Genomic DNA, 12262 nt, shown 5'->3' with positions numbered 1-12262 from the left:
TGTAAAGTTGGACCTCTTAGGCCTATCATCCCCAGTCCAATGGACGGACAAGTCGAGAGGATTAACCAAATTATGGAGAACTATCTGCAGCACTTTGTTTCCAGATGACATGATGATTGATTGCAGCTGCTCCCGTGGGCAGAATTCTCCTATAACAACGATACTAGTGAGTCCACCACCTCCAGCCTTTTCTTCATAGTCTACGGTCAACATCCTCGAATACCTCTTCCTGTCTCTACTATGTTCCAGGTGCCTGCAGCTGACTCGACCTTCAGGGACTTTTTGCAAATATGGCAACAGACCCAATCTTTTCTGCTAGCGGTGGATCGCATGAAGAGAAAAGCAGATACTAGAAGACGGGATCCTCCTCAGTTTCTTCCAGGTACTAGGGTCTGGCTGTCCTCTAATAATATCCGGCTGAGGGTTCCGTCCTGCACATTTGCTCCCAGGTTCCTCGGACGCTTCGAGATCCTGCTACAAATTAACCCGGTGTCTTACAAACTGTGGCTGCCTCCTACACTCAAGATCCCTAACTCCTTCCATGTATCCTTGAAGAAGCCCGTGGTTCTGCTACTCTAGGACTCCTAGTTCCGCAGTGGCTCCTGGCGGTTCGTCAGGGACTTTCGAGGTAAGGGAGATTCTAGCCACCAAGAAGGTGGAAGGAAGGACATTTTATTTGGTGGATTGGAGGGGATTCGGCCCAGAAGAGAGGACACTAACATCTATGGCCACGGTCGGTCTAACTTACCCCTCGACGACCGCGGCCATGGACGTCCTGCTGCTGTGCTGTGTCGTCCCCCTGTGAGGTGCTGGCACTCATGTCCGGGTATCGAGCCTGTCTCCCCGAAGGGTGCGCGCGCGCCCGCTCTTAAAGGGCCAGCGCTCGCCCCTGGCAATCATTATCATCAACTCCTGGACTATAAGAGGGTCACTGCCCTTCTTATGCTCGCCTGAGCGTTGTTGTGGTTTGCCTTAGGAGACCATTTGCAAGACAGACTAAGTGTCTTCCAGCTTCTCAGTGTTCCCCGTACCTGTATCCGGTTTCCCGTGCTATCTGTACCATCCTGGTCTACTGCCGTGTTGAACTGTTGTTGTGTCGTGTTGTATTCCTCGCCTGTTCAACTACTCCACGCCTAACGTCTACCTGCTGCCTGGTCCCAGCCGAGCTTGTCTTGCTACTGTCTACATTGCCTCAGGTACCCTTTTCTGAACTATAGACTCTATACCTTAGCTGTTTGGCCATCTGCCATCCCGCTACACGGCACGGCCAAGTGGGTCTACACCCCGCCTCGTGACACAAGAACATATATTGGGCAGTTTGTTTTTGTTTGTATGTGATGCTGTATACCCCGAGATAAGTCACTAATAAGCTCCCATTGTACAAAAAACACAAAAACATACAGCGCGGTATACTTTTTTTTTTTTTTTACTGTAGTAAAAAGTTTCGAATATTTTAGGACTACTGCACTATTCTATACAACAAAAAAATAAAAAGTATGCATAAGATTGCTGCTTTACCGACACCTAAGCCTAACGTAGGGCTGTAAACATGTGAACAGGCCCTTAAAGGATCTTCACCCCTTCCCACCACAGTCATTTTTTGGTTTTTCACTTTTTCCTCCTCATCTTTCAAAAACCATAACTATTGATGGGAAACCCCCATAAATGTAACATATTATATAAACTGAAAAGGTTAGTAATTTTTCTCTTTTTGAAAGAGAACTTTTTTTGTGAGTCTTTGGAGAAGCCAAATCCATGTTGTCTTTGTCGTTCAATGTAGTATCTCCGTCAGCCAGTATGCACCAGATACCTGTTCAGGAAAGACTACAAGCACTAAGTGATCAGGAACAATAAAGCACATATTTTAATCAGATGTTTTTTGTTTTTTTAATGCAACATACTGAATTACCATGTGCAGTAAACATGTCCATGGACAAAATTATTTGGTACTTTTTAATGTGGTGTTTGTAGGTTTTTTTTTGCCAGCCTATTACAGCATTGACAAAAGAAAATCATCCACCTTGCCCAATTTAAACCCCTCCAGTTTAGAAATCTCACATATTTCAGCCAGAAACATTTAAACAGACAAACATTTATTAAAGTTCTTAAAAGAAACACAAAACAGCTTAAAAAAAATCCCCCTTTAGCTACAGTGCAATGCTCTAAATTAAATATACCTTTAAAAAAAAAGAAAAAGAGTAATCTTTTTACATTGAAGGGATACAGTTGAAGTTTCCTGAGGGGAAGGGATTGATCCATTCATGTGTATGTGAAACGGAAGGCGGAATAAACTTAAGTCCTAGTTTACCTCCAAAAACTAAACATCTACACGAGGCATTTCCTTGTGGCGATAGTTTACAGTGTCTGGAAGCTTGAAATGAAGACTGATCAGAATCAAATAAAAAGGCACTGGAGCTGTAAGGAAACCTTTGTTTTGTATACCACGGAGTCTCCCAGTCTCATCAGTGCATGAGAAATAATCACATCTGGCAATCAAAGGCTCACAAATTATCAGAAAAAAACTGCAGTAGAAACTATAGAACGTTGAATTAGCAATAATTCACAATCTTGAAACTGAAAAGAGTAGGATTCATGACAGGTTCTAAATGGAGGGCGACAACAGAAACGTGATGCAGAAATCATAATGGCTGACTTTGGGATGAAACCACAGTCATTGTGGCATGTCTGACTTATGCATGGTTGGCTTACTGCAATATCATGTATGGCCATTTTGAAGTTTGCTTTCTCATTGCATGATACAAAGTTCATAACTTCGCCGAAAAAACCCCCAAAAAAACAATCCTCCAAAATAACATCCACACTGATGAAAAAACCTTGTCTATATATAAAAATATGGAACCAGCTGTGATAAAGAAAGATTAAATAATTAAAAAAGAAAAAAAACAAAACTGAAACGAAAGAATTCACAGTTTTCTGCAGCCAAACTCAGTGTATGATATAACACAGGGGAACATTGGTTACCTGCCACAGTAATTGAAAATCAAAACAAAAAGCATCGTTTTGTAAGAAATGTATAGTCTAAAATACCATGCTAAAATTAAAAAAACAAAACAAAACAAAACCCAAGGATTGATGGTTTCTATTAAAAGTATAACATTGCAAAAAGATCTACAGTAAGAATTCAAGCATAGAGAGGTATTCCCATAGTATTTAGTCCATTTATCAGTTCCGATCTGAATTTTTATCCCCTGAAGCAGCAACACTAAATACTTATCCTCAGTTTAATTAGTTGTAGTCTGCTGTTTACATAAAGCTAAGCAGGGAGACAAGGCTTCAACATTCTAAAACCTGAGCCCAAACCTCGCTCTGAGGTGAACGTGCAGCAGAGCAAGAGAATGTACACGTCATATATTATATATTAAAAATAAAAAAAAAAGGTATATTTAGTTTAAAGCCAGTAGTGCAACACAGACTCCGTGAGGCATTTACCCATGCAGGAAGCGGCTCATCTACTGTGGAATGCTTTAAATAGTCTATACTTTATTTCTAAGGAGATAAAAAAAAAAAAAAAAAAGGGGAGTAGAAGGGGGACAAAAAAAAAGGGGGGGGGGCAGGGAACAAAAACAGAACATTAGTGAATGAACAAGGGTTGGGACCATATTTTCTAAATAAAATGAAGTCAAGTTTCTATTCCCTCCAGTCCAAAGTACTGGGATTAGGGAAGTATAGGGAGCTGTGAAACGCAACCCCCAACAATGGCTACTGAGGGGGGAAATGGGTTGGTGATGATGGGGACTGTTGCATTCAAGCAATGAGGGAGTGCAGTAACCTATGTAGTTAATACAAATGGATTAGAAGAGTGGTCCCCAGCAGTCCCTATCCTGAGCTGTAGACATGCCCCTGTCTCAGGGCTCTTAGCTCTGAGGGATCGGCATTATTGCACCTGGTCTCGGGAACCACTTCTGGGTCGGCCTTCCATTGTAGCCGATGACATTCGATTTTCTGGTGTCATATTTCCCCCTGTAGATTTACACCATATAGAACCTACATCCTCACCCCCAATGCCCTAGAGTCATTGACACAGCGACACTGTAGATGCTAATCTGATAGTTTCCTTCCCAGTGGATTATGGAGTTCACTTGTGATGTCTCTGAGAGTGGTTCTTCCTTTTTCTTTTAAAAAAACAGCAGCACCTGCCAAAAAAGGGAAAAAGTTAAATTAGAACTATTCTTTCTAAAGAGGTTTGTACTTTAACTTCTGCTTATGACTGCAATGAGGGGACTCTAAAATAAAAGTCTGTGTACAGAAACAAAATGCACAGAAACATTCTGCCATAGGGCCAGACCGCTTTGTAGGAGAAACATTGGTATGGAACAGGTTATCATTAGCATCACCGCAAAGGTGCTCGTCCCCTGATCGGACTAGAACTCTAAAACAAAAAAGGTAAAGTGGAGGCTGAATGCACCATGTGGGTGGTTACAGACATTGAGGAATGAGAAGGAGCAAGAAACACACTGGTGTGTTGCATGCAGACAGTATACAAGGTGATAAGGAGTGGACAACAACTTAGCCAGACAAAGTGGGAAGTTGGGTTAAAGGATAGGGCCCAGGTGGCTAGGTAAAAACTGCTAATGAAAGGCGCAATTTGGCATCCCTACCGCTAGAAATAGCCATTAAAACCCTAATGTGCATTAGGAGAAAGTCTGGGTATAGCACACACAAGGAGGATTAAATAGTTTTGTCGCTATACAAACCAATTCCCCTCTCCTCATAAAAGTAAATGTGCACTCTCGGAAGTTGCCAAACAAGAATTCTGTGAACAGTTATTAAGCGTATGGCTGGCTTTAGATATACATACGTGTCAATTTAGCTCTAGCTGAGAAAAACAAGGGTATCTGTAGACTGGCAAGCTATAGCTTGGTAATAATAAATAGATATTCTACATATTGAAGAGCTGCATTCCCACTAATTCTTATTAAAAACAAAAAACCATAAGATGTAACATCAGACAATGGAAACCTGTATAAAAGTAAAAAGTAACTAACTCCTTCAACATTAAGGGGTTGTAAGTCTACAAAAGAGGCCTGCTTTTTTTCTCTCCAGAAAAACTCCAAGTTTATGTACTGAAGCCAGTTTCACATGAGAACAACACAGGCACATTTTTGCATCATGGGAACCTATGATATATTCGTTCAGGTTATCAGACCCACTGTCAAACTGATCTTACAGTTTGGTACCCCCAATATCTATTAGATCCGCTAGAACAGGGGTCAGCAACCTTCAGCACTCCAACTGTTGTGAAACAGTTTGTCTGGGCATGCTGGGATTTGCAGTTTTACAGCAGCTGGAGTGCCGAAGGTTGCTGACTCATGCGCTAGAAGGCCAAGTTCACAAAGTGCGTTATTTTGAATAAAAAAGTGTAGCATTTTTTTTTTTTTACCTCATGCCGGTCTTTTCTATATAGAACCAAGAAACTATAATTATTCCAGCCCTGGGTCTTCTGCAAAGCCGACTGACTGATTATTTTTTAATACAATAACTGCTTTCACTTTGTAATGCTTTCCCTGCACAGAGCTGCTAACTTGCACTATTTACTTGCAAACAATCTGGACTGTGAAAACCGCCATCAAGCCCTGCGTTGGATCGCTCGTCACCAATGTTCTTATGGATATTCTTGGAAGTGTATTTACAAGAACGGTGCGTCATCATGGGTATCCATCAGAAAGGACTCTTCGAAAAGTCGCACATCTCTCTGAAAAAGTGGCTGAACACTACTTCTCACTGGTGCTTGGAAACCTCTGAAAAAACAAGAATTACTTACCGGTAATGGTTTTTATGGAGCTCATGACAGCACCCATGCGAGGAGACCGCCCATCCCAGGACAGGAAACCTGAGGAGATAAAAAGGGTCACATCCCCTCCACACCCCAGTGATTTACAAGAAAGGAAGTACCCGGAAGATTGAAACAAACAAGTTATCTTGAAAGATAACACAAGAGGAAGGAGATGAAAGGGACCCAAATCCATTATATCCCTATTCTGCCTAGGCCAGACCCTGACCTATAGACCTCCACACGGAGGAAAGGATAGAGAGAGAGTTAACTGACTCTCAGTACAGAATAAAATCTTATAAGGGAGGGAATATATAGGGTGCTGTCATGAGCTCCAAAAAAACAAATTACCGGTAAGTAATTCTTGTTTTTCCATCGCTCATGACAACACCCATGCAAGACTAGACTAGTAGTCATCAGGGAGGGACAACAGCCTGCAGGACTTGGCTACCAATAGGAAGCATCTGCTCCAAAAAGAACCAGCAGACGATAATGTCTACCAAAAAAAAAAACAAAACAGCATGTGGAGAACTCTACGTAGCCGCCATACAAATTTGAGAAAGGGAGGCTCCTGCCTCCTGCTTTCTCAGCCCAGGAAGTGGCCACTGACCTGGTTGAATGAGCTCCAAACCCTACTGGTGGAGGCAGAGATAAGTACACATAAGCTAAAAATGTATTGCCTGCTTAATCCATCTGGCAATGGATACGGTAGAAGCCTTATTACCCCTACGAGGTCCCTGAACCTGTAGAAGATTTATCTTCCCTCCAATGAGAAGTAACCTCTAGATTATCTCAGAAGACATCTCCTGACATCCAGGCAGTGGAATTGTTCTTCCTGAACGTTCTCTGGGTCAGGAAAGAAGGAAGGTTGAATGACATCCAGTGAAGTATGGAACTTTTAAACTACCTTTGGAAGGAAGGAGGGAAGTAGTTTAATGATCACCCAGTCATCCAATCCCTTCGTATAAGGGGGGGGTGAGCTGAAAAAAAACATCTGCATCTCCGAAATCCTCCTGGCAGGAGTAATGGCCATAAGGAAAGTACATTTTATGGTTAGTAGTCTGAGAAATATTTTCAATGGCTCAAAGGGACTTTGAGAAAGGCCAGAGAGGACAGTATTTAGATCCTAAGGTGGTACAACAGACCTAAGAGTGGGACTCAGACGTGATGATGCTCGTATAAACCTCTTTACCCAGGGACATTGGGCTAGCCGAACATAAAAAAAATAGAATTAGACTTACCGGTAATTCGGTTTCCATAAAACCCTCCATGACCGCACCACAGGAGGTAAGGGCTCCGCCTCAAATTGGGACAGGAACCACCACAAGAGGTTAAATAGCCCCTCCCCGCCTTCCTCAGTGTATTTCAAATTACCATATGGCATAGTGATTCAACATACCTATTCCTTCATAATCACTTATAAATAATACGGATGGGAGGGGGGGGGGGGGCTCAGGGTGCTATCATGGAGGGTTAGAAACCGAAATACCAGTAAGTCTAATTTTATTTTCTCACATAACTCTCCTGTGGTGCTGTCATGGAGGGTAACAAATGAAAACTCATGGGGGGGGGGGGCGACTACTATGGCGTGAAGAACCTTTCTGCCAAAGGAAAGAGCTTCAACGGAAGCCAAATTAAGTCTGTAGTGATTAATGAATGTATGGACGGAAGACCAAGTAGCCGTTTTGCAGATCTGGTCCAAGCTAGCATCACATCTTTCCGCCCAAGATACAGACATTGCTCTGGTGAAGTGAGCGTTTAGATTTTCTGGGGGATTAAGATTTTGGATCTGATACGTTTCTAGGATTGCTTTCTTAATCCAATTTGCAATGGTAGTTTTGAAAGCTTGCTGCCTTTATTTGACCCACAGAACTGGACAAAGATTATTGGAGGACAGATCAAAACCTGTCAATTCTAAGTATTTTAGTACAGTTCTGCGTACATCTAATGGGTGGAACTTCTCTCCCTTTTTATTTTTAGGATTTTTACAGAAAGATGGAAGTACAACGTCCTGGGACGCGTGGAATTCGGATACCATTTTTGATAGAAAGGTGGGGTCTGGACGAAAAATCATTCGGTGTTCCATCGTTTTCAGATATGATTTTCTTATGGAGAGGCTTTGAATTTCTCCTACTCTGCGTGCCGTAGTAATGGCCACTAGCTGAGATGTTTTCCAAGATAGTCTCCTAGCTTCAGTTAGGAGGTTCAAACGGGGGTAAAGTTATTCCATTTAACACAATATTTAGGTCCCAGGTGGGAACTAGAATCTTTCAGTGATCGTCTGTATGCTCCTACGAAAAATCTTTTGATCCATCTGTGGGAAGAGAGATCCTGATTGAAATAGGAGCTTAGTGCAGATATCTGTCCTTTTAACGTACTTTGTTTTAAACCCTTCTCAAGACCTGCTTGAAGGAAGTTCAGAATTTTTGCTCTGTTGGAATGAATAATATTTGGTTTCTCATCCCCACACCAGGAAATAATTTTTTCCCAAACTTTGTAATAGATTGCATTGGTCACTTCTTTTCTACTCCTTTGCAGCGTATTTATTACTCCTTCAGACAATCCTTTTGGTTTTAGGATGGAGGCTTCAGAAGCCAAGCTGCTAATTGAAGCTTTTAGGGTCTGTATATAGGATTGGTCCCTGATGTAGGAGATCCGCACATAGTAGTATCCATGGTGCTGCTATTTTTAGACTGTTTAATAGGACAAACCAGGCCCTTTTTGGCCAGAGGGGGGGGGGGGGCAGTTAATATCACCTTTGTTTTCCCTAACCTGATCTTTTGTAAGGTCTTTGGTATTAAGGGAATCGGAGGAAAAGGGTAAGCCAATTGGAATCTCCACTTGTGAACCAATGCATCTACCCCTAAATTCTTTCCCCTTGGATTTAGGAAAAGAAACGAAAAAAAGTTTGAGTTTTTTTGATTAGCGAATAAGTTTACTTCTGGAGATCCTCATTTTTGGGTTATGTGGAGGTAGACTTACTTGTTTAGGCACCACTCGGTTGGATCCAAGTCCTTTCGACTTAAGAAATCTGCCTGGATGTTGGAGGAACCTTTGGAGGTGGAGAGCTGAGAGGGATAGTAGCCTAGGCTCTGCCCAAGAAAATATTTGGCGAGCTAGGATCTGAAGATTTTTCTGTCTGGTGCCTCCCTGATGTCTCAGGTATGCTATTGTCGTCACACTGTCCGAATAAATCCTCCCGTTATAATTTTGGATTAGGTGTTCTGTTACCTTCAGGGATTCCAGAAATGTTTTTAATTCTCTGAAATTTGACGAGTGAGGACTTACTTGCTTTGGCCAAACACCCTGAAATGATCCTTGCTCAAGTTTTGCTCCCTAACCTCTTTTGCTTGCGTCCGTAGTGATAGTTTTCACTGGATGCTGGTGCCAATGGATTCCTCTTATTAGATTGTTAGTCCTCAACCACCATATGCAAGAGATATTTACTGACCTTGTCAGTAAGATCTTTCTGTCTAGGAAGAGATGAGATCTGTTCCACTGTGATAATATTAGGTCTTGCAACTCTCTGGAGTGAGCTTGAGACCATGCTACTGCCTGGATACAAGAGGTCATGGACCCTAGGACTGACATCGCCATACTCATGGATACTCGTCTCTGTTGTAGCAGGCAAGTTATTTTTTGTTATAACGAAGTGGGAGGAAAGACATTTGTCTGTGAGAGTCTAGAAGAATCCTTAGAAAAGCTTTCCTTTTTGAAGGGAACCGGTCTGATTTTTTTAGATTGATAATTCAACCCAGACTCTGTAGGATCTGCTGTGCCTGGATGTTATGATTTTTTGGGCACGTAGCAACGGGTGCAACTAAGAGAAGGTCGTCTGAATAAGGAATGATCTGAATACCTTGAAGCCTGAGAAAGGCCACTATCTTCACCATCACTTTTGACTATATTCTGGGAGCGGATGATATCCCAAATGGGAGGGCCCTGAACTGGTAATGTACTCATTTTTGATTTTCCAGTATGGCAAAGCTTAGGAATCTTTGATATTTGATGGATAGGGATGTGATGGTAGGCATCCTGTAGGTCTATTGTAGCCATCATAAAATCTTGACCTATTCGAGGTATTGGAGTATTTTATAGATTCCATTTTGAATTTGTGGTAAGTAATAAATCTGTTTAAGGGTTTGAGATTTATGATTATCCTGTAAGATGAATTGGGTTGACTAGAAAGAGGCGGGAGTAGTGACCTAACCCTCTTTCCATTGGAGGGACATGGGAAATAACTTCCTGTGCTAACAATTTTTGAATACATTCCCTTAGTTCTATTCTTTGTGAAGAATCTTGAAGGGACGTGACAACCATATTTCTGGGGGGATAGGAGATAAATTGTATATTGAACCCTTCCTCTATAGAAGAATCCACAGTTTTTTTGTTATCACCTTCCACTGTACTAGAGGTTTCGAGATTCTTCCCCCCACAATCCTGGTGTCATTGTTTATCATGATGTGGTCTGTTTTGGTTAAGGAAGATATTTTTTCCCTTTCCACCTTTGATAGCTCCATCTAATGGTTTTGCCTTTCCCTCTATAATTTGTGACTGACCACGAATGGGACGAAAGGACTGCTTTTTCTTTGGAGCTTTAGGTTCCGGAAGGGTCTTCCTTTTACCAATAACATTTTTTATTAAGCATTTTAGAAATATACAGCCTATAGTGGAACCCCAACATGAGATATCCACTTAAAAAAACAACAAAAAACAAATGATCAAAGTTCCAGGGAATATAACACATCAGACCAAATTTTCAAGTATTAGGTCAATTGCATAGGTATAAGAGACACACCTAAAGAAAGGGTCTTCCTTTTATCGGAAGCCTTTTGCCAGATATCATCTAGGCCCGACCCAAATACCTATTCCCCTTGGAAAGGGATAGCACATAATTTTGTTTTTGACAGTGTCCCCTGTCCACATTTTTAGCTAGAGAGCTCTCCTAGTTGTATTGAGAGTACTACTTTTTTAGAAGCAATCCTGGTGGATTCAGCTGAACAGATTATGTCCTCTCTAGGGGTCCCTTCTCTTAGGTGCACGTCTAACTGATCTAACCATGTATAGATGGATCTTGCGACACAGGTCACCCCTATATTTACTTGTAGTAATGCCGAAGAAGCTTCCCATTACTTTAATATGCTGTCAGCCTTTCTAACTAGTGGGTCTTTTAATTGTGAAGAATCTTCAGAGGGTAAGATAGTATTTTTCCCCACTTTGGCAACCTGGAAGTACATTTTTGGAACTTCCATGCATTTTAACGTGTCCTCATCCAGTGGAAATCAATTATTTCTGCTGGCCTAGAGACCCGTTTTTCAGGAAATTTCCATTAGTCTTCAATGAGTGCTTGAAGATTTTCATGCCCGTAGTCCAGAAAACATTTAGTCCTGGATTGTACGAGTCTCTTCTAACCCCATAGTGGTGCTTACGGCATTAAGAAGTTCTTGCATATTTTATATCAGACATGGTGCAGGCAAGATAGGAGTGATACAAGCCGTCCTATCGGAGAGAATGAGGCCTCATGTCCGGGTGACCTTTAACCTGGATCACCGGGAATAGCATGATGACTACCAATCGGTAACGCGCTCCTCCTCTGCTTGCTCTTGGAAGCTCTGTAACTGCAGCCCATTCCATGCGGACGCCAGTAACAGGGCACCATCATGACACTTCCGGCATCCGCACTGGAAGTACATCAATCCAGAAGTGATGTGCGCTTGCATTCCACCGTGGAACACACGCTGTGAGCAGCAGAGGATTCGTGTATCACAGGTGGAGCAGTCGGCTGGGGAGCACAGGGAGGACCGGAGCCGGCACATTGACTACACATCAGCTTTACCCGAAAGGCGCGGTAGAGGTGAACGGGGTCCCAAGTTCATGGAAGATGGAAGCAGTGTTTTAAAAGTGGAGGTGAGACCCTTCCACTCACTGCCTGGTGATTTATTTTTAAAGTAGGCTAACCGGCTGGGCTGGTGTCAAACTCTTGATGCCCAATAGGGACAGGAAAGGACACTGAGGAGGGAGGCGGGGAGGGGCTATTTAACCTCTTGTGTGGTTTCCTTCTCCCAATTAGAGGTGGAAACCTTACCTCCTGTGGTGCGGTCATGGAGGGTAAGAAAAAGGAACTCAATGCCGTGATCCAGATCTTCGGAGTACTGGATCTTAGTCGTTTGTAGACACCTGCATGTAGAAAATGACTGTAGGTTCCGACAAGATCCTAACATACCAAACTTAGTAAAGGTGTTCCAAACGCTCAAGTAGATACTGGATGTCATTTTCTACTACCTTGCCTGAAAGACCTTTTCAGAGAAAATTAACCTCAAATTCCATGCAGTCAATTGAAGTTTGTGGAGATGCGGATGGAAAAGGGGACCCTGAAAAAGAAGATCCTTACTGATAGGAAGCACCCAAGGAGGAGCTACTGACAGGGATATGAGCCAAGGGAACCAGGCCCTCCTGGGCCACCTTGGAGCA

General features: G+C 42.4%; 1 protein-coding gene across 4 annotated transcripts in view; it reads right to left on the bottom strand.

Annotated features, from left to right (window-relative positions):
* Positions 1-2076: 2076 nt before the first annotated feature.
* CSNK1G1 (casein kinase 1 gamma 1) overlaps positions 2077-12262 on the bottom strand; it is a 111751-nt gene continuing 101565 nt past the window's right edge. For all 4 annotated transcript variants that reach the window (XM_075857833.1, XM_075857836.1, XM_075857837.1 and 1 more), the window contains one exon: positions 2077-4154. In XM_075857833.1, coding sequence (XP_075713948.1) covers positions 4097-4154 — 58 coding nt within the window. In that variant the 3' untranslated portion in view covers positions 2077-4096. The remainder of the gene's footprint in view (positions 4155-12262) is intronic.

Source organism: Rhinoderma darwinii, chromosome 3 (genome assembly GCF_050947455.1).
Source record: "Rhinoderma darwinii isolate aRhiDar2 chromosome 3, aRhiDar2.hap1, whole genome shotgun sequence".
In the NCBI taxonomy this organism is placed as follows: Eukaryota; Metazoa; Chordata; class Amphibia; order Anura; family Rhinodermatidae; genus Rhinoderma; species Rhinoderma darwinii.
Note: the sequence above shows the minus strand (reverse complement) of the source record. Positions and strands in the feature narration are given on the sequence as shown.